This window comes from Cyprinus carpio, chromosome A14, assembly GCF_018340385.1.
Source record: "Cyprinus carpio isolate SPL01 chromosome A14, ASM1834038v1, whole genome shotgun sequence".
In the NCBI taxonomy this organism is placed as follows: Eukaryota; Metazoa; Chordata; class Actinopteri; order Cypriniformes; family Cyprinidae; genus Cyprinus; species Cyprinus carpio.
Window position 1 is genome coordinate 12308836 of NC_056585.1, and position 24074 is coordinate 12332909.

General features: G+C 37.2%; 2 protein-coding genes across 4 annotated transcripts in view; both read right to left on the reverse strand.

Moving 5' to 3' along the window:
• LOC109066939 (sorting nexin-25) overlaps nucleotides 1-2069 on the reverse strand; it is an 825452-nt gene extending 823383 nt beyond the window's left edge. Inside the window, exons 1-2 of the mRNA XM_042770532.1 lie at nucleotides 1113-2069; nucleotides 37-121 (exon numbers count right to left, since the gene is read on the reverse strand). Of these exons, the coding sequence (XP_042626466.1) occupies nucleotides 37-121; nucleotides 1113-1424 (397 nt within the window). The 5' untranslated portion in view covers nucleotides 1425-2069. The remainder of the gene's footprint in view (nucleotides 1-36; nucleotides 122-1112) is intronic.
• A 1152-nt stretch (nucleotides 2070-3221) lies between these two features.
• Nucleotides 3222-21483, reverse strand: LOC109109372 (glycerophosphocholine cholinephosphodiesterase ENPP6-like). Of its 3 annotated transcripts, none has more exons than XM_042769885.1 (8): nucleotides 21193-21483; nucleotides 9578-9757; nucleotides 8810-8921; nucleotides 8350-8491; nucleotides 7374-7553; nucleotides 6828-6965; nucleotides 6237-6360; nucleotides 3222-3973 (listed from the first exon to the last, which is right to left on the reverse strand). In XM_042769885.1, the coding sequence occupies exons 1-8, from the start codon at nucleotides 21422-21424 to the stop codon at nucleotides 3774-3776; spliced, it is 1308 nt and encodes a 435-aa protein (XP_042625819.1). In that variant the 5' UTR covers nucleotides 21425-21483; the 3' UTR covers nucleotides 3222-3773. The 3 variants fall into 3 exon arrangements, with proteins under 3 accessions (XP_042625819.1, XP_042625821.1, XP_042625820.1); XM_042769887.1 differs by lacking the exon at nucleotides 21193-21483 and adding an exon at nucleotides 13409-13547; XM_042769886.1 differs by lacking the exon at nucleotides 21193-21483 and adding an exon at nucleotides 13293-13332.
• Nucleotides 21484-24074: the final 2591 nt, after the last annotated feature.

The following is a 24074-nucleotide window of genomic DNA, read 5'->3' on the forward strand; positions in this document are numbered from 1 at the left end:
GGGGTTTCCATGCATCCTGCTTGCAGGACTACTCACCTTCTTTAAGGGCTTTATCCACATTGAGAGACACCACAACCCTCCTGGTCTGGGCTGAATCCAGCAGAGGTACAGAGAACCGGCCCTACAGAGTCAGGAAGACAAAAATTAGACAATAAATCACTCGTGACAACTTTACACAACCCTCATTATGTAGAAAAGATTCTGGAACCACATGCAGAATTACGATATCAGGTTGAAATTAACAACACAAATCACAACAGAAAGCAACATAATACCATAAGAACCAGGCTGATTTGTAAAAACTAGTGCTGTCAAACAATTAATCGCATTCAAAATAAAAGTTTTTGTTTACATAATATATGTGTGTGTATTGTGTATATTTATTATGTATATATAAACACAAACACATTCAGTATATATTTTGAAAATATTTACATGCATTTACATGTTTATATTTATATTCATATAATTTATATTATATATAAACATATTTAATATATAAACATAACCTATTTTCTTAATGCATGTATGTTTATTTATATATACATAATAAATGTACACAATACACACACACATTTTATGTAAACAAAAACTGTAATTTTGGATGCGATTAATCGCGATTAATCGTTTGACAGCACTAGTAAAAACTGGAATTTTTCTACGTATATGCCAATAAATTGCGTAATATTTACTTTTGTGTATATAGATAGTCCAATATATATCTTCTTGTTTTGTTTACAGTGTGAGTGAATCTCACTAAACCTGGTTATTCATGTCATTTTATAAATTATTTACATATAAATATAAATTTACATTGAAATGAAATATAAATATACATTTTTCTCTTTTTTAATTTATTATATTTATGTTTACCTCAAAATCATAAGAAAAATACATTTGTTTGTGTAGAGATAGATAGATAGATAGATAGATAGATAGATAGATAGATAGATAGATAGATAGATAGATAGATAGATAGATGCTAATGCTATCTAAATGTCAATCTATCTGTCTGTATAAGCATCCCATCAGACATAGCCATATTCTTTGAAACAATCACAGTGACAGTGCAAATTATTGTTTGGCTGTATTTGTGTAGAACGTTGTCTTACCATTAACTTATTGAATAAATCCACGAGCTTCGATGACTGTCTCCTTGTGGTGTCAAATCTGCTGATCTTCAGGGGGCTTCTCTTCACCAGCAGCCCGAGACACCCCAGCAGGAAACAGAACAACGCGAAGGACACATAAAAAAAGAGTTTGAGGAAAACCGAGGTGAGAGTGAGTCCTCCAGAGCCGAGCTTGGCGATCAGCACCGCCGCCGCGACGCCGAGGACCAGAGACGGGTAGACGGCGCTGCTGGGCATGAGGACATCCGACCTGCTGCTGATGATGCTGCGGCGGCTTCGGCCATCAGGATGCATGATGCTGCTGCTGCTGCTGGAAGTGACATGTCCTCACGTGCGCACAACAGAAGACAGGTTGCATGCCCCTTGAGCTCACAGCCCAGATTTCACTCATCACAATGTGTGCGTTCAATTCAGAGGGGGGGACAAAGATGAGCCGGACTTCTGAGCCACTTTATACAAGAAATGCACATGCAACTGTTGCATCCGAGCAGTTCAATGACAACAGTGCACTTGAGATGATGATGATGATCAGCCAGACAGCCTGGCTGGCTCTAGGACAGCTTAAATGGCTGCTAATTCAAATCCTCCACAAATGCATAAGGAACATCAAGTGCACTCAAATCACGCCAAGTTAAAGAAAACAAACCAACTGTCCACGTAAGCTCATCCAAATGTATGAAAACATCTCGAAACGCCTTCAGGTCCACTGACGCCAATACAAACAACGGAGACGCGTCATGCGACGATTTCAACTTTTAAGCCTCAGACGCGAAACTAAGATGTAAATACTAAGAGTTCACTCACAGGTATTTTCATTATCCACCGCAACTGATCCCAAACGTGACGAAAAAATGAAACTTATTTACAGTCCGTCGCGGTGACAAGCGTTCTCGGTTCTGCTTAGCTCCCTAGCCGTCTTTCGACTGGCGAATTTGCGAGGTCTACTATGAAAAGGGGATTGTTTATGAATATTCATTACGCAGCGTGACGTTCGCTCAATAGCCCAGATTGATTGGCCGAGAAGCGACGTTGGTGCGTAGGCGCAGAGCGAATGAGCGAATGAGACTCGCCTCATGAATAATAATTAATCACTTGACTGGAACCTAGAGGAAGGCAACCAAGCAACGTCAGCATTAACTGATTAATATTAATGAGGGTAGTCTTTACCATAGTAGGAAAAGCGACACATCGACTATGTAGCCTCGAGTAGGCCATACATCACACACAGTATGCCTTAAATCTTTTGAAAAATGCGTGACCCGGACTGGTTATAACACACTTTTTGTGTCTGGTCGCTTGTTTTTGTTTTGATGGGAAAATAGGGAATAATGAGTGCAAGTCTAGAAATTTTAATAGGCAGAGAGTGGACAACTGTACTTGCAGGAGTCACTAAGGATTTATTTGAAATGGCAGATATTAAAATAATTTATAAAGCGTGCATATCAGCAAACGGGCTTAAGTGTATAGATCTATCACTGGTTACTACTCTACTGAAAATAATAATAAATGTACACACACACACACGCACACACACACACACACACACACACACACACACAATATGACGTGTTTGTAGTGTGGTTTTAAAGTTTGCAGACAAATTGTCTTTTTGCGCCATCTAATGTTCATTGTTAATAATACTCTTTCCCTGGTTAACTGAAAAAAAAGTCATTTTTTTACTGTGCTTCTTGTCATGAAACTCATCAAAGTTTTAATAATTTCTGTCGTTTATTCACAGTTCAGTCTTAAAAATATATTTTTCATGATTTTAAAGCATTGTTACAGAGGCCTTGCTGAACTAAAACGTCAAAATAAATGTATTTTATAAATAAACATAAGTCAACAAAGAGGTGGAAATAAAATTATGAATTATGTGGAACAAATATTAAAACGTCAGATCGTTGAAGTTCTCAGCCAAGACCAGCAGATGGAGAAAGAGCTCATTAGTTTTTCGTGGCGGAACGCTGCTGTAAAAGCTCATATATAGAATAAAAGTCCCCCTATTAACAATATCAATAATATATTTAAATCTGCAAAATGTGAATGAACAAATGTAGTTACAAATAAATAATATTACAAAAAAAAAAAAAGTCTAGAAGAAATAACCTCTTTTATTGAGGAAATATATTTATTTTATTGAGAAAGAAAGTAGTACAAACCCTGTCCTAAAGAGAGGGAGAAACTAGTTATTTAATCTACGGTAGAAATTTAACAAACAACAATGTAATAAAATAATGCCTTACATTCAAAGCAGTACATATCTTGACAGAGATGTGATACTAGAAAACTAGTCAAGTAATTTTACAGTAATCAGAAAAATAACTGCTCTATGTGTTATCATGACTGAGTATAAATGATATAATAAAAGATCATATCTTACTAAAATAAAAATCTTTCAGTGAAATGCGCAAATTGTTTTATTCAACACCAACATAATTTCTTCTACTCTTTCAGCATTTAATGATATTTACAACCTTAAAAGTAGAGTCAGTGCAGCAAAAAGCTGATAAAAATTTTTTTCTGGACATTTATCCGAAGCCTTGGCACAAACTAAGGCATAAAATATGTGTTTCATATTTGCTATCTTGCAGTTTTCAGTCTGATATAGTCTTTGTGAGTTGTGAGATGCAGTGGTGGAATATTCTAGTGTGGCAGCAGCAGCAGCAACAGCAGGAAGCTGTAGATCAGAGCGGCTCGTACAGCGCCGGCCGAGCTCCTCAACATACACTCCACACGAGACCACGAGCCGTTGTTGGGCAGGGGTTCGATCCCCAGCGCCTTGCACAAAACATTATACACATCTACTGTTCGGATGGGACCAGCGCGGAAGTTTGTCTTGAAGTCTGGAGAGAACAAAACATTAAAATATGTAAACATATGTACTATTACATACAGGTGCATCTCAATAAATTAGAATCTCGTGGAAAAGTTCATTTATTTCAGTAATTCAGCTCAAATTGTGGAAACTCATGTATTAAATAAATTCAATGCACACGGACTGAAGTAGTTTAAGTCTTTGGTTCTTTTAATTGTGATGATTTTGGCTCACATTTAACAAAAATCCACCAATTCACAATTATCTCAACAAATTAGAATATGGTGACATGCCAATCAGCTAATCAACTCAAAACACCTGCAAAGGTCTCTCAGTTTGGTTCACTAGGCTACACAATCACGGGGAAGACTGCTGATCTGACAGTTGTCCAGAGGACAATCATCAACAGCCTTCACAAGGAGGGTAAGCCACAAACATTCTGGCGGTTTCACAGAGTGCTGTATCCAAGCATGTTAACAGAAAGTTGAGTGGAAGGAAAAAGTGTGGAAGAAAAAGATGCACAACCAACCGAGAGAACCGCAGCCTTATGAGGATTGTCAAGCAAAATCAATTCAAGAATTTGAGTGAACTTCACAAGGAATGGAATGAGGCTGAGATCAAGGCATCAAGAGCCGCCACACACAGATGTGTCAAGGAATTTGGCTACAGTTGTCGTATTCCTCTTGTTAAGCCACTCCTGAACCACAGACAACGTCAGTGGGGTCTTACCTGGGCTAAGGAGAAGAAGAACTGGACTGTTGCCCAGTGGTCCAAACTCCTGTTTTCAGATGAGAGCAAGTTTTGTATTTCATTTGGAAACCAAGGTCCTAGAGTCTGGAGGAAGGGTGGAGAAGCTCATAGCCCAAGTTGCTTGAAGTCCAGTGTTAAGTTTCCACAGTCTGTGATGATTTGTGGTGCAATGTCATCTGCTTGTGTTTTTTGTTTTGCCTGTTTACCAAGAAATTTTGGAGCACTTCATTCTTCCTTCTGCTGACTAGCTTTTTGAAGATGCTGATTTCATTTTTCAGCAGGATTTGGCACCTGCCCACACTGCCAAAAGCATCAGAAGTTGGTTAAATGACCATAGTGTTGGTGTGCTTGACTGGGCAGCAAACTCACCAGACCTGAACCCCAGAGAGAATCTATTCTCAAGTCAAGAGGAAAATGAGAAACAAGAGACCAAAAAATGCAGATGAGCTGAAGGCCACTGTCAAAGAAACCTGGGCTTCCATACCACCTCAGCAGTGCCACAAACTGATCACCTTTATGCCACACCGAATTGAGGCAGTAATTAAAGCAAAAGGAGCCCCTACCAAGTATTGAGTACATGTAGAGTAAATGAAGGTGCTTTTAAGAAGTATTGAGTACATGTAAAAATGTTTTTTTTTTAATTGGTCTTATGAAGTATTCTAATTTGTTGAGACAGTTAATTGGTGGGTTTTTGTTAAATGTGAGACAAAATCATCACAATTAAAAGAACCAAAGACTTAAACTACTTCAGTCTGTGTGCACTGAATTTATTTAATACATGAGTTTCACAATTTGAGTTGAATTACTGAAATAAATGTACTTTTCCACGACATTCTAATTTATTGACATGCACATGTATACAAATTATCATTCATATAGATTATATGAGTTTGGGGTCAGTTTATGCTCACTAAGGCTGCATTTATTTTAACAGAAATACAGTAAAAACAGTAATGTTGTGAAATATTATTAGAACTGATTTTTATTTGAGTATAATTTAAAATCTAATGTATTTCTCTGATTTATTATTTTCAGCATCATTACTCCAGTGTCACATGATCCTTCAGAAATCATTCTAATATGCTGATTTGCTGCTCAAGAAACATTTCTTATTAGTATCAGTGGTGAAAACAGTTTTGCAGCTTCATATTTTTGTGAAAACTGTGATGTTTTTTTTTTTTTGATAAATAGAAAAACATGTTTTGAAATAGAAATCTTTTGCAACATTATAAATATCTGTACTGTCATGTATGATCAATTTAATCCACCCTTGCTGAATTAAAAAAAAAAGAACTGAAATCAAACATTTGAATTTTAATGTCTGTTTTATTTAAAATTTGTTCATATTTTAATATTTTATATATATTTTATTATATATATATAATTGTATTTTATTTTAAAATTAAAACTAATTATATGATACTCTACAAATTGAAATATAAAAGTAAATATAAAAGCTTATATTTTAAATATAAGCTAATATATATCATTTCAAGTATACATAAATATACAGAGTAAAGGTGAGGTCTGCTGAACTTTACCTGGTCCCTGTGCCAAAAAGAATCCCCTCATGTCCATAAACTCATTATCATAACCGTGCCATCCGTGTTGCCAGCCAACCGCCTTCTCAGTGCCGTTATTCCAGAAGGGCAGTTTGGCTTTATTCTGTAAAGACATGCAGACGTGTAGAGGATAGCATTTAGCCTGCAGTGTTGGAATTAGACTAATGCCTTGGTGTTTCATCCAGGGCTCGGAGTATGTTTCTGCAGTCAGATGCATGCCTGAGAAAATCTGTTATATCAGGCAAGCACACAAGAGCAAGACTGTTGTTTTTGGCCTTTATATGCAAGACTGAATCATGACTGAAGTAATTCCTGTCAGCGGTCTTATTGGTAATGTGCAAAGCAAATGGATCACAAGTAGATTTGGGGAAATTTCCACACTGCTGGGACGGATGGTGAAGTTTTAATAGTGCAGATAAGGACAGGCAGACTCAGCATATTGTTAATGCTTTAAATAAATAAAATTATAGCATCAATATAAACATCTAGATTTGATTAGATTGTTATAATCATAAAACAACCCCATAAACAACCATGAGGACAGATTGTGTAGAGAATAACCTCACTGACCTCTGTGATAAACCATCCAGGCTCTGCAACGAGCGTCAGCGTCGAGACGAACCTCCCGTTCTTGTAGTGGAAGCGATGTGGGATCTCTTGTTTCTTATAAACATTCATGTTGTCCACTGAGCTCAGGTTTCGATATATCTGAATTAACAAATACACACATTAAGTCTGAGCCACTGAGGTCCACATTTGATCCCAAAACCTAAGCACAAAGGCATTAAACTTGTTTCAATTTTTGTATTTCCCATTATATTCAATTTTGATTCTCATCAGATTTAAAATAACACACACACACAAAAAAAACACAGGCCAGTCCATCAAAGTTATACTTCACATACTGAAATACCACTAAAGTTAAAGTTGAAATCTAAATGGGGCTGACAGCAGGTCAAAGTACACCTCTGCCTTTCTCATATCGATGGACTCTGATGCTAAGTGTATTTTCCCCTTAAAATAGCAGATGGAAAATAAGAGAGGGATGTTTTTGGAGCTGTGGCCTTGCTGTAAACATGCAGAAATGGAAAGAGCACAGAAAGAGGCTGAGCTCACCTCTTCGAACTTGTCCTGTTTGGGCCACACACTGACCACCGGCCCCCTGTCCATCATTTTAACGATGTGCGACATGTCAATGTACTTGTCCAGTTCAATGACTTTCTCCATCCACTTGAGCTCCGTCATACCGTGATCAGAGAACAGGACCACGTTTATATCATCTCTCATATTCTTCTCCTGACAAATAAATCAAACAATTAGGGTTGGCAAATCGATAAATGCCGATTAATTGCATTCATGCAGCATGATATACCGGTAAAGGTATCGCGGTACCCTGCTTTTAAAAATGGCACGATTCCTCATTTTACTAGTACTGGTACTTTAAGAAATGCAGCGTATTTCCTCAATAAGAGCCGCATTTCCTGATGAGTTGCATCGACGTGCGACAAGCAGGACAACGTGTGTGCAGCACTCTGCTTTAGCTCAACTTTAAATATCCTAATATTCCCGCTGCTGTCTTTATAATGTTAGTCAAACAACAAAAGAAAAGAGAAAATTACTCACAAATCTTGACTGAATAACTTCAGTAGCTTTAATAAGGATAGACGTGTGACTGCTTAATTCATACAGTGAAGACCATGCATTGCTTTTCTTTTACATTTTGATTATTTTATTCAATTTCTGTATTTCTAACTTAAATGCTACTGTTAAATAATCCTACTGTTTATTTCATTTGTGTATTGTTTAATTGTATTTCTCCTATTGTTTGTTTCTTGCATCTATGTTCTTATTATTAATGACAAAGATAAAGTAACAAAAACAAAAAAGTTTGTTTACATGATATGTGTGTGTACTGTGTATATTTATATGTATATATAAATACACTATTAATTGAATAATATTTGATTTTTTTATTTTTTTTTAATTTTTTTTTTTATATATTTATTTCTTAAATATTTATTTTCTTAAACATATATATATACAGGTGGAACAGACGTTTTTTTCTCTCTTTCTTTCACGCATGTAAAAATACCTTGATTTTCTGGTGGAGGATCTGGAAAGCCTGGTCAAGTGAGCGAATAGCGCGCTGTATTTCCGGAGAGCGCGGCCCAAAGTGATGTCCTTCCACATCAATCTTCTCGTAATAAATACCAGCCATGTCTGCTTTATCGCTCCTGTTTGAAACATATCATTCAAATAAAATCATCAAATAATAACAAACACGCTTAAAGGAACAGTTTACCTGAAAATAAATGTAGATGAGTTTGTTTCTTCATCAGAACAGATTAGGAGAAATGTAGCATTACATCACTTCAGTTTTTGTTGTTATTGTTGTTTTTTGCCTACATAATCTTTCATCAAAATGTTATAACTTACTACCTCTTTTCTTTTCAACTGTGTGGCCTTTGGCTAATTAGCACATCTGACTCCATCTAGGCAGAAAAGCTAGAATTATTTGTGTTAATGATTTCTGAGCAGGCTTGCGGTCTTACTTTAACATATTAAGAGCGCTCTCCATGGAGTCGGTCAGGTTCTTCTCTGAAGGGTTGTATACATATTCCTCACAGAATGTAGGTCTGACTCCAAGAATCGTCACTTCACAACCTGAAAGCACAGAAACACTTTAGACCATGTGACCTGCATTTATATGCATTTGAGAGAGACCAAAAAGGCTTTTGAAAGCTTGAACACTCCACTTAAAAACCTTCCAAGCTTTTTTTTTTTTAGCGTCAAGTAGCAGTAGGTGTCTGGCATGGGCTCTGTGTGACCACGGGGCGTATTTAAAAAACCTTTAATTTATACTTTACAATGTGGCATTAGTAACATTTTAAAATAAATTAATATTTTTATGGGGTTAATAAAATTTTAAAAGAAATTAATATTTTTATTCAGCAAGGATGCATTAAATTTATCAAAAGTGACAGTGAAGACATTTATAATATATAATATATAAAAGATTTCTATTGCAAATAAATGCTTTTTGTCAACTTTCGATGAAGCAGTGCATGTTCAGAAATGTTTCTTGAGCAGAATATCAGCATATTAGAATGATTTCTCAAGGATCATGTGATACTGAAGACTGGAGTGATGATGCTGAAAATTCAGCTTTGCATCACAGGAATAAATTACATTTAAAATATGTTCAAATAGAAAACAGTTATTTTAAATTGCAATAATAATTCACTATATTACAGATTTTACTGAATTTTACCACTATTAAAAACGCTATTTATAAAAGACCAGTTCAGATATCCACTAACCTGGCCAGTAGTACATGTAGACTCTCTTTCCTAGTTTCTGCATGGTGACCCACAGCGGCTCTGATCCGTCCCACCACATTGGCAGACGACTGTCTGGATTAGTTCCAATCAGGAACTCCTTCATGGTGTCTTTATCCCACATAAAATTCCCAGTCATCTGGTGCACCTCGCAGTAGCGTCCTGAAACATGAGGAGGAGTGCAGAATGAATATTTACAGAACACAAGGGTGGATTTTAATCAGCATGCCTCAGAGGTTCATTTGATTAAAGAGCTTCATTCATTTATTTAGTTGGAGAAAAATTGAGGAGGACAACGAGGAGGAGGAGGAGGAGGAGGACGAGGATGAGAAGGAGGAGGACAGTGACGAGGAGGACGAGGACAAGGAGGAGGACTTGGTGAAGAAAGAGGGAGAGGATGAGTTGAAGGACAAGGGAGAGGTGGAGGTGGAGAAGGAGGAGAACAAGGAAGAGGAAGGGCAAGGGCAAGGAGACAAGCGGTCTTGGATGAAATTCGAGCCACTTTAGTTGACCATGTCCTTGTCCATGGTATGACCATGAGGGAGGCTGGGCAACGTGTACAGCCAAATTTGAGTTGCTTCACCATCGCCTCATCATCAGAACCATCAGGGAAGAAAACAGGTAGGTGTACATACAGTAAGTGTGCTCTGTACAGTAACTTTTGAGTGCTATACTCTGTGCCAACACATACACTTTTGCACATATGCTATGTAATAAAAAAAATGCATCAAATTGCCTTGCGTATGGGACAGAGATTTAGTATGTTTCCATTTTTCCTATAAAAAGAATGTGATTGCTTCTATTTTTGTAGGACACAGGGACGACAGAGGCTTTTGTCAGAGGAACAAGAGAGGGAGCTTGTAAACATGGTGATTGCCAATAATGTACTTCGCTTGCGAGAAATTCAAAGGAGAGTGATAGAGGATAATCATCATTTTCGAGGGATAAATTCCATCAGCCTCTCCACAATTGACCGCATCCTCTGAAAGCACCGGTTTCGGATGAAACAGGCGTACCGCGTCCCATTTGACAAAACTCTGACAGAGTGAAAGACCAACGAGTGGAATATGTTCAGGTATGAGTATTATTATTGTATGAAGTATTGTGTACCATCACAGTATAGCAGTTTATGTTGCCATTTGTGCCCTCTTGAACTGTGCTTCAAGGATGTGATTTACTCTTCTGTGTTTCGTGTTTTGTAGAGAATCTTTGAAATTGAAGGCCAGCCTGTTCCCCATGAAATTATCTTTGTGAATTAGGCTGGTTTCAACCTTACCAAAAGAAGGAGAAGGTGAAGAAACATAATTGGTCATCGAGCTATAGTAAATGTCCGGGGAGGGAATAAGTCAACGAGGGCTACTTCACCGCCATGCCATTCTAGGACCCTATAACACTATGCTTCTCCTTGCTTTCCTTGACGGTCTAAGAGAGCCTATGTTCCAGCTGGACCTCAGGGAACCAGCACAGCCAGAGCAGCCTCACTATGTTGTTGTTTGGAATATTGTCACATTCCATCGTGCTGCTCTTGTTCGTGACTGGTTTACCAATAACCCAAGGTTTTCAAACATCTTTCTGCCTGCATACTCTCCCTTTCTAAACCCGATAGAGGAGGTTTTTTTCCGGCAAATTGGCTGATGATGATCTCCCGTCCCATAATACTAATCCCTTGCAAGGTACTATTCTTAATGTGACTGGCTAATAATTGATTAGTCAATATAAACAAATATGGCGAAATGGGGTGCCCGACGTATTCCTCGTTGCAGATCAAATCTTGGAGAGGTAGCATACTTAAGCTTAATTGAAGAGTTACCATAAGCATACAAAGTTTTAACAGTTTTACTGAAACCAAATTTTTCTAAAGTTTTAAATGTAAACTCATGTTCTGTAGAATCAAAGGCTTTGTAAAAGTCCAGAAAAAGCATATAACTGTCATCCTTCACTAACTCTGAGTAGTCTAACAAATCAAGAACCAACCGAATATTATTTGAGATGTGTCTGTCTTTTAGAAAGCCTGATTGTGTTTCATCTATTATGTCCTGTAAAATAATTTTTAAACGTTTTGCAAAGATTATAGCAATAATTTTATAATCACAATTTAAAAGACTGATTGGACAACAATTGTCTATTAGTAATAAGTCTTTTTTAGGCTTGGGGATGAGAGTTATTAAACTTTGAGTTAGGGTAGGGGGGAGAGATTCCACCCTAATGCTTTCATTTATAACTTCTAATAAGAAAGGGGCCAAATCTTTTGCAAATTTTTGGTAAAATTTTGAAGTAAGGCCATCTATGCCTGGTGATTTATTAACTTTTAAATATTTGATTGCTTTAAGGACCTCAGCTAATGTAATGGGATGATCACAAAAATCTTTGTCAGGAGCAATAATATAATTAATATTGTCTATAGTGTCCATAAAGGATATTGTGCTGTCATAACAGAATTGACTGCTATAAAGATTATTATAGAATTCAGAACAATGTTTGCCAATTTCTTTTGGGTCTTCAGAGATAGAGTTACTGACTTTCAACTGATGAATATTATTCTTAGTTAGAGATTTTTCCAACCTAAAAAAGTAAGCCATATTTTGTTCTCCTTCTTCAAGCCAGCGTCTTCTGGACCTTACAAAAGCACCTTCAGCTTTTAATTTATAAAGTTCATCCAATTTGTGCTGATGCTCAAAAAGACTATTACTTTCCTCCACAGATAAGCTATCAGTGCATTTGGATGATAGGTATGCAATGGTGGAAATTATGTTCTCTTCTTGTGCTCTTTTAAGTTTAGCAATTTTACTACAATAACTTCTGAAAAATTTGCCCAATTCAAATTTAAGCAACTCCCTATGTTTGCCATACACCCGGTTTGCTTTGGCTTTAGTCCAAAATAAATAAATTGATTCCTTTACCTTAAGAGTAACGGTTTCATGCTTAAGTACAGAGCTATTAAGTTTCCAATAGGAATTATACATTTTAGAAGACGACAAATCAAATCAATATGGATTTGTATTGCTTTGTGATCAGTTAACGGCTTAGATAAGATATCAGTATTCAGAATGTCTTCAAGTGTACGGTAAACTAACCATAAATCTATTCTCGATTGCTTAGACCTTGACTTATTACACCAGGTAAAGGCTCGGGTATGAGGATGCTTAACTCTCCAAGCATCAATGAGATCAAATCTTTCCATCAACATTTTTAGCTTTACATTTGTATTAGTACAAGAACCAGGAGGCCATCTGACAATTATATTATCTAATGTGATATTAAAGTCACCACCCAATATATATGCATCAGGGAATTTGGCTAACCAATGAACAATTTTCTCTTCTAACTTATCTAAAAGAACTTCATTTTCTGTCTTTGAATTGTACCCATAAATATCCATAACAATAAAATTAAAGTTCTGAACTTGAATAACATTACATATAAAATGCCCATTGGTATTGAAGTCCGTATAAGGAAGTTTACCAACAAATACATTTTTGAGTGAACAAACCCCGGCAGACCGTTGAGAAGCATGAGAACGAAAAATTTAATTTCCCCACTGGGATTTCCAAAAACGCCACAACTTCATCCAGCATTCTCTGTCGGCTTTACAGAGATCCTCTGAAACGCAGACCACTTTCCCTTAGAAATGCGGAATTTTTGGCTGCCGCCCATACCGCTGCTCTGAGTGTACGCAAATAGAATTAAATGATTATACCGCGGGTAGAATTCACTTTCTTCATACCAACACGATGCACTGTCAATCACATCCGGAAGATGATCACTGTGTTCTGGCAGTACTTTCTGACAGATGCGAATCGCTTCTTTCCTTACATTTTTCTCATCTATGTTTTCTGGCACGCCGTGTAATTTCAAATTCCAGCGTCTAGAGCAGGGATCTCCAACCCTGCTCCTGGAGAGCTACCGTCCTGCAGACTTCAGTTCCAACCCTGCTCCAACACACCTGTCTGTAATTATCAAGCAGCCCTGAACACCTTGATTAGCTGGTTCAGGTGTGTTTGATAAGGGTTGAAGCTGAAATCTGTAGGAAGGTAGCTCTCCAGGAGCAGGGTTGGAGGCCACTGGTCTAGAGTATCTTTCTAATTCAGTGATGCATGACTCCAAGACGCCGATTCGATTACTCTCCTTGAAAAGCGATGACTCGACCTGGGAAACTTTGCTCTTCACCTCATTCACATCTTCACATACGGAGTTCAGCTTTTCTTTCAAACAAGCAATGTGAGAAGTATTCGCCGCAACCATTGACTCCAATTTATCAGACCTCATGTTGATTAGCTCAAAGTTTCGTGATAATGTCGTCAGTGGACTCACCACTGCCTTTTTTGGGGGGAGGCTTCAGAGGAGTAGAAGGAAGCGAGGGGAAATCTTCTACTGACAACATCGAAAATTCCATCTTCTCTTCAGGCCCATAATAGTCGTGATAACTGTCAATTAAAACATTACAGGCAGCAGTAGAGTTAGCTGTCGTCTCCGTGTCAGCAGCCATTTCTTTCTTCTTCGTCACAGAATTCTTTCTTTTCTAATCAGCTGACATGTTTCTGAACAGACTGTGGTGAATGAATAGCACTAAGCATCCAGTTAAAATATAAATTGATAAAGAAATGTCCGTTTTATTGCTCAGATCTATCTTTGTTGATGGGTGCTATAACTCAACACCTGTGCTCACAGCGCCATCTTGCACGCACCCCACACCCAGGGTTTCCACATTGATTTATTTGTGGCGGGCCGCCACAATATCTAAACTGACCGCCACAAATAGATCTTCAAAAGGGCTTTGACTTCACTGAATAAACATGAGCACTGCGCGTTTAAAAATCAAAAAACGGCATGGGTTTTTTTATATCACTGTATTTCAGAAGGAAACAGACTGTTTTCAGAAAATTTTCGATGTAAATTTAATTTAATCTTGCCTGTAATGCCTGATAAAGCAGCGTTTTTGAGATTAGCGCTTCTTTGTATACAGCCGTTACCGGAGAAACCTTTATCTCCCCCGCGCTTAAAGCGCCCTCTGCTGGCAGAAAATTAATTTGCATATATTGTGTATATATATATATGGGGGCGGGGAGTGCTGCCACAAATAGAATGTAAGGCTGTGGGAAACACTGCCACACCTATCTCTCAAATGGACCACTGACACTCCTAGATAGAGTGTCAGTGGTCCATTTGAGAGATAGGTGGCGGTAATGCCATTTTTAGTCTGCCATCTGCCATAAAGCAAGAAGAAGATGCATCACGTGCCGGCTGAAGAAGAAGACGCGAATGAGCTCAGGACAGTTTGGACATTGCGGTGAATCAGAGGTAAAAAAAAAAAAAAAAAAAAAAAAACATATAAATATAAATACTGTTCTTTTTTTCTTGCACAGACCGATCGTTTCGTGTCTTTACACATCAATCTATCATCACTAGCCGCAGGGTTTAATTTGGTTTTGTTTGTGTATGTATTTTTTGACTCGCAAAGCTGTGAATCCCATTCACTTCCATTATATGACTGACAGACTGCAACGGTTTGAGTTAAAAATCTTTGTTTGTGTTCTACTGAAGAAACAAAGTCACCTATATCTTGGATGCCCTGGAGGTAAGCAGATAAACATCAAATTTTCATTTTTGGGTGAACTTTCCCTTTAATAACAAACCCAAGAATGCTCTGAGAATGTCTGACACCTGGAAACAGTTAAAGAACTTTTAAACATTTGTCTCAGGCCAAAATCATGTTTTCATCAGCAGCATTGTAACTGAACTTTTTTATTTCAAGATTTTTTTAGCTGTTTTATGCCTTTAATTTGATAGGACAGTAAGTGGACAAGAAGCAAAGTGGGAGAGAGGGCAGGAGATGGGATCAGGAAAGGTCTGCAGACCAGGACTCGAACTCGGGACGGCTGAAGCGCAATGGCGCTACATGGTGGTATAAAAACATTGTTCTGTGTTCTAATTTTTAATGTAATTCACAGTTTATTAATGGTCTTGTAGATATTACACCCCAAATGTAGTCCAATCTCAGCGAAATTTGTTTTTTTTTCCATTTCTCATGAAGGGGAGTTGATTGAGCGGGTGAGAGCTTAATGTTTCAAAAGTCCAAAATAAGAGCCACCCTATTCATCAGACATCATCTTTCAAATATGTGAATATTTTGAGTTTAGGAACTCAAGCTGATTTTTAACGTTTTAATATCTAATGCTTTCAATGATGAGGCAGATGTTACATCAGCATCACACAATCCTTCAGAAATCAGTCTAATATGTTGGTTTGCTGCTCAAAAAACATTTCTCATTATTATCAATGTTGAAAATATTTTGCTGCTTAGGTCAACATCAGCAGATTTTTCAAAGCCTCTACGTTTTAATATTAAACATCAGTGTGTTTATGCAAAAGACATGAATGATTTCTCAAATCATACAGCTATAAAGGATAAAGGAATAATTCAACCATTCCTTTAAGGAGAAGTGTTATTAAGACTATTCTAAGGAATCTGATTTAAAAAGGCAAAAAAAAAAAAAATCTGATGAACACACTAATGCCTACATCACGTGTCTACATCATGATGTGGGAAGATTTGCATAACACTGCCCAAATGTTCACACAAATAAAGAAGGCATAACCTTTGATTATCGCTGTTGCTGCCGGCGCCATGTTGTGGAGACAGTGCTGGCTGTTCTGACTCACAGTCTGTAAGTACATTTACATATTTAAAGGATTTGCCACTGATGATCCAACCACATGTTTTGAGCAGTGTAGAGTAGTGCTTGTTGTTTGTCGTTTCTCCGATCAATGGTTTCGTTTACGTGGCACGATGCAATGCAACTCGTAAAAACACAGTATAGTCATTATGTCCCCACCGGATGCAACAAATAGCTTGTTTGTAATGGGTTTTATTGTTTTTGTCTTGTGGCACCAGTGTGCTGACTGGGATACGCATCACATCACAGTATAGTAAGGGGCGTAACATTTCCGTCACACACTTGAGGCATTCGGCCAATCATAAAGCACTGGATAGCTGGCCAATCAGAGCACACCTCGCTTTTCAGACCAATGAGCTTTTTAAAAACTGACATGTTTCAGAAGGCGGGGCATAGAGGAGAAACAATAATGTACAGTATGTGGAAAATAATGTGTTTTTTTAACCTTAAACCGCATAAACACATTTCATTACACCAAAAACACAAAATAATGTTTTTAGCAACATCATATGACCCCTTTAATGTTTGTTTAATGGTATTAATAACAGTTATTCTAAGACAGTTTGCACTGTGGCCAGATAAGAGGTCGGGCTGACGTCCGTCACGGTGTCCCAGCTTTGCTCTCATTGTTTGATTTCTTTGTCAAAGCTCGAGCCCAGTTGTCACGGCAGACTTTCTTCTGAAGCTTTGTTGAGAAGGGAATGTGCCCAAACAAAACAACTGCCATCAGGAGAGCGGTAAAGCTTTTGCTCTGAGCTGCTGTGATTGGTGGACGTCAGGTCAAAGCGTGTGTGCTAGAGCTCAGCGCTGCATGGCCTTTGTTACTGAAGTCCGGCGTAAAGACAGCACATACTGTATCACCATGTGATTCAGCAACACGTTTCACTGAGTCAACTGAGTGGACATGATCAGAAATGCTTGTGCGGTTTTTTGACATGGTTAACTGGAATACATTTTTAATTTAATTTTAATGTCTCCTGAGAGATTTAAACAAAAAAAAATACAAACAAATAGGCATAGACTGATAAACTGACAAATAGACTGATAATCTACTGATAGTACAAACAAATAGGCATAGACTGATATTATGATGTAAAACAAATGTGCTACAGGGTCATTCCATATCAAATCAACCAAATTTCAGAAATTTCCCCAGCTCCAACTATTTTATTTCTTTCCATATATTTTCTGAAGAAAGACAAACGTAGTGATGAAAGCCAAAATATTAAATGCCACAGATGTATATTTACTGAGTAAATTGTAACCACTGATTCTTCACACAACGCAACTCATTATACCACGATACTAAAATTAATCTGTGTTGCCATCATTTCACCGACGACTACTTCTCCAATCTCACACGAGTTCAATGGGGAAGTAAAAATAAACTGCTTTTACTGTCACAGTGCAGAGCAAAGCGTTTTGTCACCATGTTAATATCCACCTGAATGAGCTACAGCATTTGAGTGGTTCAAGTTTTCGCGGGATGTCCAAGTAGGACGTAGGCGGGCATTATGCAAATGTAAGAATTTATGACGTGTGAAATTTGCGCAATGGAATTTGAATTTAAAACGGCTCGTTTAAGTGACTCAGAGTTGACTCTTTCTTTTGAGAGACAATGGGCCTCATTTACGAAATGAACATACGGCAGAAAATTGGGCGTATGGTCGATTTAAAGTAAAACTTGGAATTTATCAATATGGACGTGTGCGTTATGATCAAATCTCACGTCTGGGGCCTCATGTATAAAACTTTTCAGATTTGTCTGAAATCTGAAAAAAGAACTTTTCAAAAGTTTTCAGATTTATAAAACCATGCGTAGGCTACGCCAGAACCTGAGCAAAAATCTTTTTATAAATCCCTGTCAGCAGAAGATTGTGCATACCTGCATCTTCACCTCATCTCCTCCCTAAAATCACCATATATGGAGCTTACAACGACTAGTTTTACTATGCATAACCTCATCTACATATCTTTTCCATGCATATTCCCATCCACGTGACATCATGTTTAACACCGGAAAATAGGCTATGAGATGCGGCCTAAAAATGCTATTTGTACGGTACATTACATTGCTAAAAATCATTCACTGTCCTTGTCTTGTTTTTGAATATATATATCAGAATGAATGTTTTAGGATACTTAACATATGTTTTAGGATATTAAAATAGGCTCTAGTAGAATCAGAAATATGGTGTGTGTAAATAGCCTAAGTAAATAATTGTCTGGCGCGGCGTCACTGAGAAAATATGATAAAAAAGAACCGTTTGCTTCAGACTCTATCCTTCCATCACAATGCTATTTTCATAATGTTCTGAAGATCGCAAAAGCAGAAGAAATAAACACCTCCTGCAGCCTTGGTTGTGCAGTAGGCTAATATAATCAGATCTATTTAAACCAGCCAATGGACCGTTCGACCACTGAATCCAGTAGCCTAAGTGTGCATCGTTGAGGTTCTTGCAAAAAATATTTTCTCTTAACATGAGATCTATAGTTTAAAGAAACATTAATGTGTGCCTAGCACTCCTTGCTGTCATTAAAACAGCATGCAACAAGAAAAGTGATCAAAAGTCAGCGCATCCACTACGAATAGGCCTATATTATGTCTAAATATCAAAATTCATATGTTTTGTTTAAATTTTTAATAATGACGTTATGTAATGTCAATGCATAACTTCATTAATGAGCAGAAAGAATATTTAATCTAAATGTGTGTATTCAAAGGAAAAGAGAGTTTGAAATAATTACTTCGCTATTAGGCCAATAAAAGGGTGTGTATGCACGGTCTAGAGTAGCCTACCCACTGTGCGTACATATTTACGCCATGTTTATTTTTTATAAATCGCAATATGCTCATGGAAAATTGCGTACGCACATTTCTGTGCCTGTTTTGTGAGTACGCAACGTTTAGGGTGATATGGTAAATTCTGCAACATTTTGTGTGGCTTTTTATGCATTTAGCAGATGCTTTTATCCAAAGTGACTTGCAGTACATTCAGACTATACACTTTTATTTACCAGTATGCATGTTCCCTGAGAATTGAACCCACGACCTTGTGCGCGGCTAACGCAATGCTCTACCACTGAGCCACAGGAACATAATTATGGTTGATCGCTTTGGAAACTAACAAAAAACCCATGTATGACATTTTACATTGTTATTATCATTAATAAGGATTGTTTTTAATATATTTGTGTTGAATTTATGTAATAAAATATAATTTTTCAGGCCTTACAGGTTTTAAAACATTAGCTGCCCCACATTTTTTGAGATAGCAGTGTTCAGGTAAAATGGGCCGGCTGATCAGCAAATATTGGCCAGTGAATCTGCAAAGTGAAATAGAGACAAATCTGATAAAACACATATTTAATTTTAAAATGTAACCGTGTAACATTGCTATTAAACTACAGTAGAACATCAATTTGAATTACATTAAAACACGTATTTCATCAATAAAACAAATTTCATGAAAAAATGTAACAGTAACAAGTTGTGTTATGGCAACAGTTTAATTAAAGGTTAAAGAACCAATGACTGCAAATAATTTTGAAGAGAAGAGGAAAGATGAGCCTTTCAATCAATAAAACTAATTTCATTAAAAAATGTAACAATAACTTGAACAACTTGTGTGTGTGTGTGTGTGTGTGTGTGTGTGTGTGTGTGTGTGTGTGTGTGTGTGTGTGTGTGTGTGTGTGTGTGCGCACAATCTGGAGGTTTTTCAAAAACAGTCTTGACAGATAAAGCCGGTCATCAAAAATGCCATTCTCTTCACCACATACTCTTCAACTCACATACACATGCCTCACTAACATGCACACACAAACATAGTCGAGCACACATAGACAGGCATCAAATACAAACACATTTAGAAGGTAAAATATGAAAAAGGTGTCACAAATGCAGTAGTACAATATATTAATATAAATACTTTTTAATAAGAGAAACCACCTAAATTTCTGTTTAATCTCAACTCAGAAGGTGGCCCATTTTAACTGAAATTAATGGCTCATTTTATCTTAACACATTCAGGTAAATTTGAGAGATAGGTGGTGGTAATGCACTTATAAGTCTGCAATCTGCCATAAAGCAAGAAGAAGAAGATGCCTGACCCGCCTGCTGCTGAGAACGCGCTCAGGAGAGTTCTAACAGTTCGGACATTGCTGGATCAGAGGTTAATAATGATATAAATTCTGTTCAGTTTCTTTATTCTTTATGATGTGTCTTTACACATCAATGCATCGTCACGAGCCACAGGGTTTAATTTGGTTTTGTTTGTGTATGTTTTTTTTTTATTGTATTTTTTGTATGTTTGATTTCCATCCAGTTACATTATAAGAGTGATAGACTGCAACAGTTTGAGTTAAAAACATATTGTTTTGTGTTCTACTGAAGACACAAAATCACCTACATCTGGAAGCCCTGGGGGTAAGCAGATAAACATCAAATTTTCATTTTTGGGTGAACCATCCCTTTAATGGCCCTATTCAAACAATAATGAGCATCCAACAAATCTCTGTTGTTCTACAGTAAGAGTACTTTTAATGACCTTTATACTCTTTTTGAACTGTTTTTGTATGTAAATGTACTACAAGATGTCATGGAATGCATTGGTAAAGCTCTACAGTAACAAAACGATTTAGGCTTCGCAGGCATCTGGACCTCATTAAGAGATTCATAACATCTTACATCCCACTGTATTAGTTACTCATAATAAAGAAAACAAATGTTCAAAAGACCTAAACCAATAACTTATAACTGCGACACAGGAAGTGATACTGTAACATGATGTTGTTTTGACAAATGTGATTCATTTTTTTTTTAGCAAAAATAAACTCGAAAGTAGGCTAGCGAAGATTGCATATGAAAAACATGACAAAAATATATTAAAAAGTCGTGAGTGGTCATAATCGGTAAAAACTCACCCGTCATCAGAGAGTAATAGTTTGGATAGGACAGACTGGGGAAATCCGGAGTCATGTAATCCACTTTCACACCGTTTTCCACGATTTCTCTAAATCCGGCCAAGTTCTGTAAGTCGTCAATGTAATCATAACGGAAGCCATCGATCAGAAACACCAGGAGTTTGCGGTTTGCGTCGCAACATCGGGAGAGAAGGAGAGTAACGGTGAGGATGTTCAGCGCGGCTCGAGTCATGATGCCCCGTTACTGAGAGCTGCGCTGAACTGAACTGATGGAGAGATGAACACACTCATCGCGCGGATTCATCATCTGTCCGTCTCAGTGGGCGTGTGCGGGGGACAGTCCACCACCAATGCAAGGATAGATAGACAGACAGATATGTTAGCATAGGACAATATTTGGCCGTGATACAACTATTTGAAAATCTGGAATCTGAGGGTGCAAAAAATCAAAGTATTGAGAAAGTCGCCTTTAAAGTTGTCCAAATTAAGCTCTTAGCAATGCATATTAGTAATTAAAAAAAATTAATATATTTACAGTAGGAAATTTTATATATATATATATATATATATATATATATATATATATATATATATATATATATATATATATATATATTAGATATAGGGTAGAGTGGGGTAAAACGCCCCCCACCTGTTTTTCCCAAAATAACCACTAGAGGGAGTCAAGATACATTTTCACTGTTGCTATACACATACACACAAACACACACACACACACATACATACATACATACATACATACAATTAGTAATAGGCAATTTTAAGAACTTAATTTGGACAACTTTAAAGGCGATTTTCTCAATATTTAGATTTTTTTTTTTTTGCACCCTCAGATTTTGTATCAGTTGTATCTCGGCCAAATATTGTCTTATCCTAACAAGTTTGACTCCTAACTCTAAGGTTGTGGGTTCGAGTCTCGGGCCGGCAATACCACGACTGAGGTGCCCTTGAGCAAGGCACTGAACCCCCAACTGCTCCCCGGGTGCCGCACCATAAATGGCTGCCCACTGCTCCGGGTGTGTGTTCACGGTGTGTGTGTGTGTGTGTGTGTGTGTGTTTGTGTGTTCACTGCTGTGTGCGTGTGCACTTTGGATGGGTTAAATGCAGAGCACGAATTCTGAGTATGGGTCACCATACTTGGCTGTATGTCATGTCACTTTCACTTTATGACTGGTTTTGTGGTCCAGGGTCATTTGTGCATTTTTGTTAGGCCTAATATTTTCTATTTTATATATAATTTTAATAGTTAAAAAAAAAAAATGTGAATTTATTTTTTATTTTCATTTTTTTTTTTTTTTTTTTACATTTAAACAATTAACCTAAAGGGGACATCGGATGCAAAATTCACTTTTACATGGTGTTTTAACTCAAATGTGTCTTTGCAGTGTGTGTGAACACAAAGATTCTATAATCATAAAATTCCACCCAGTGCTTTTTTTTTTAATCGCAACAAATCATAAGCACTTTCTCAGATCAAGCCATTCCAAAGTCATAAACTATACATCAATTGAAACCTAAAACAATGAAGATTCATCTTCCGAACTTGTTTTTGAAATCAGTACACTAGAGAGGAAAGGGTTAAATGAAATGCTGAAGGACCGGACATTTAAGTTAGTTCAGCGAATACTTAACCCCTCATGAACAACGATCTAAATCTGTTTATCTTCCTTCACTTCCAGTAAAGGAATGTTTAAAATGCAGCTGATGTGGGCTCAAGAAGAAGGCTACTTAAACAGAACCTAAAAGTCCTTTTCAAAACGTTGACCCAGCTAATAATTCAGATAAGCGGATAACTTGACCTCCTGATGACTACTCTAAATTAGGCCTTTATAAAGCACCTGTTATTTTTTTTCCACATTTACTTCATTCATTCATGTTCTTGGACATATTTACAACCTGTCACGTCATTTCCACTATTTAGCAGACCATCATAGCTACCAAAAATACTGCTGTTGGTTTAACTCCTGGCCCACTATTAGGACTTGAAAAGTTTTGTGCCTTGTCCAAATACCCACACTTGCGGTCTTTGCACTTTATTGCCTGACTATTTATATGACATATTTCCCGTATTTGGCCAAAGTGTTCAAGTGAGCATGAAGAAGTGTGTGTACAGCTTTTCATTACCTGATGGGATATACTTACAGTGTTGCAAAACACTAATTTTTATTTTCAATACTTTGCATTTTAAAATAAACTTTTAAATGTCTGTTCAGTAGTCCCTAACAGATGACATAATTTAATTTCTGGTGCTTCTAATTAAGTGATAAAAAGCAATTAACAATGATGTACAAAATAAATATACTCACCTTTGTACCAATTAAATGTGTAGCACTTTGTTTTACTACCAAATTATATGTAATATCTCATTTTTATTAATATTTAACTTACATTGGAATAGGTTTTCGTGAATTCTCGCGATCTTGGCAAAAAGGCTAGCGATTTATTTCCAGAAAATGATGCATGATGGGATACACTAAGCCTTGAATACCGCTCCGGAGCCGTATTTGAGATTGTGTGGATTCAGTGTGCGTTCAGGACACTGCGCTTCAGTGTTTTTAAGACCTGGGACAGTCTTGAGCACTTACTTCCAAGACCACAAGTGTGGGTATTTGGACAAGGCATTGGCCTGCGTTTTTTTTTTTTATATGATTTGCACTGTCCTCTGGTGTCTGGAAACTGATAAAACAGCCCTTATATAAACAAACAGAGGTGTCTTTCCTCTGCCACTAGGCTGTGCAATAACCTCAACATTATGCCCTCACTGAAACCTCAGACAGAAGTAGTCAATATGCAAAACTAACCCAAATATGGTCCAACAAACCTCTACTGTAGTCCATTCAGGTAGTCTAAAAGTAGTCATG

Excerpts from the sequence above, each read along its gene's own strand:
- LOC109109372 (XM_042769885.1), bottom strand. The coding sequence starts at position 21,424 with ATGACTCGAGCCGCGCTGAACATCCTCACCGTTACTCTCCTTCTCTCC. Across the intron at positions 8,922-9,577 it reads CTACATGTACTACTGGCCAG|GTTGTGAAGTGACGATTCTT; the intron begins GTTAGTGGATAT and ends CTGTGCTTTCAG. Across the intron at positions 6,361-6,827 it reads CTGGATGGTTTATCACAGAG|AATAAAGCCAAACTGCCCTT; the intron begins GTCAGTGAGGTT and ends ATGTCTTTACAG.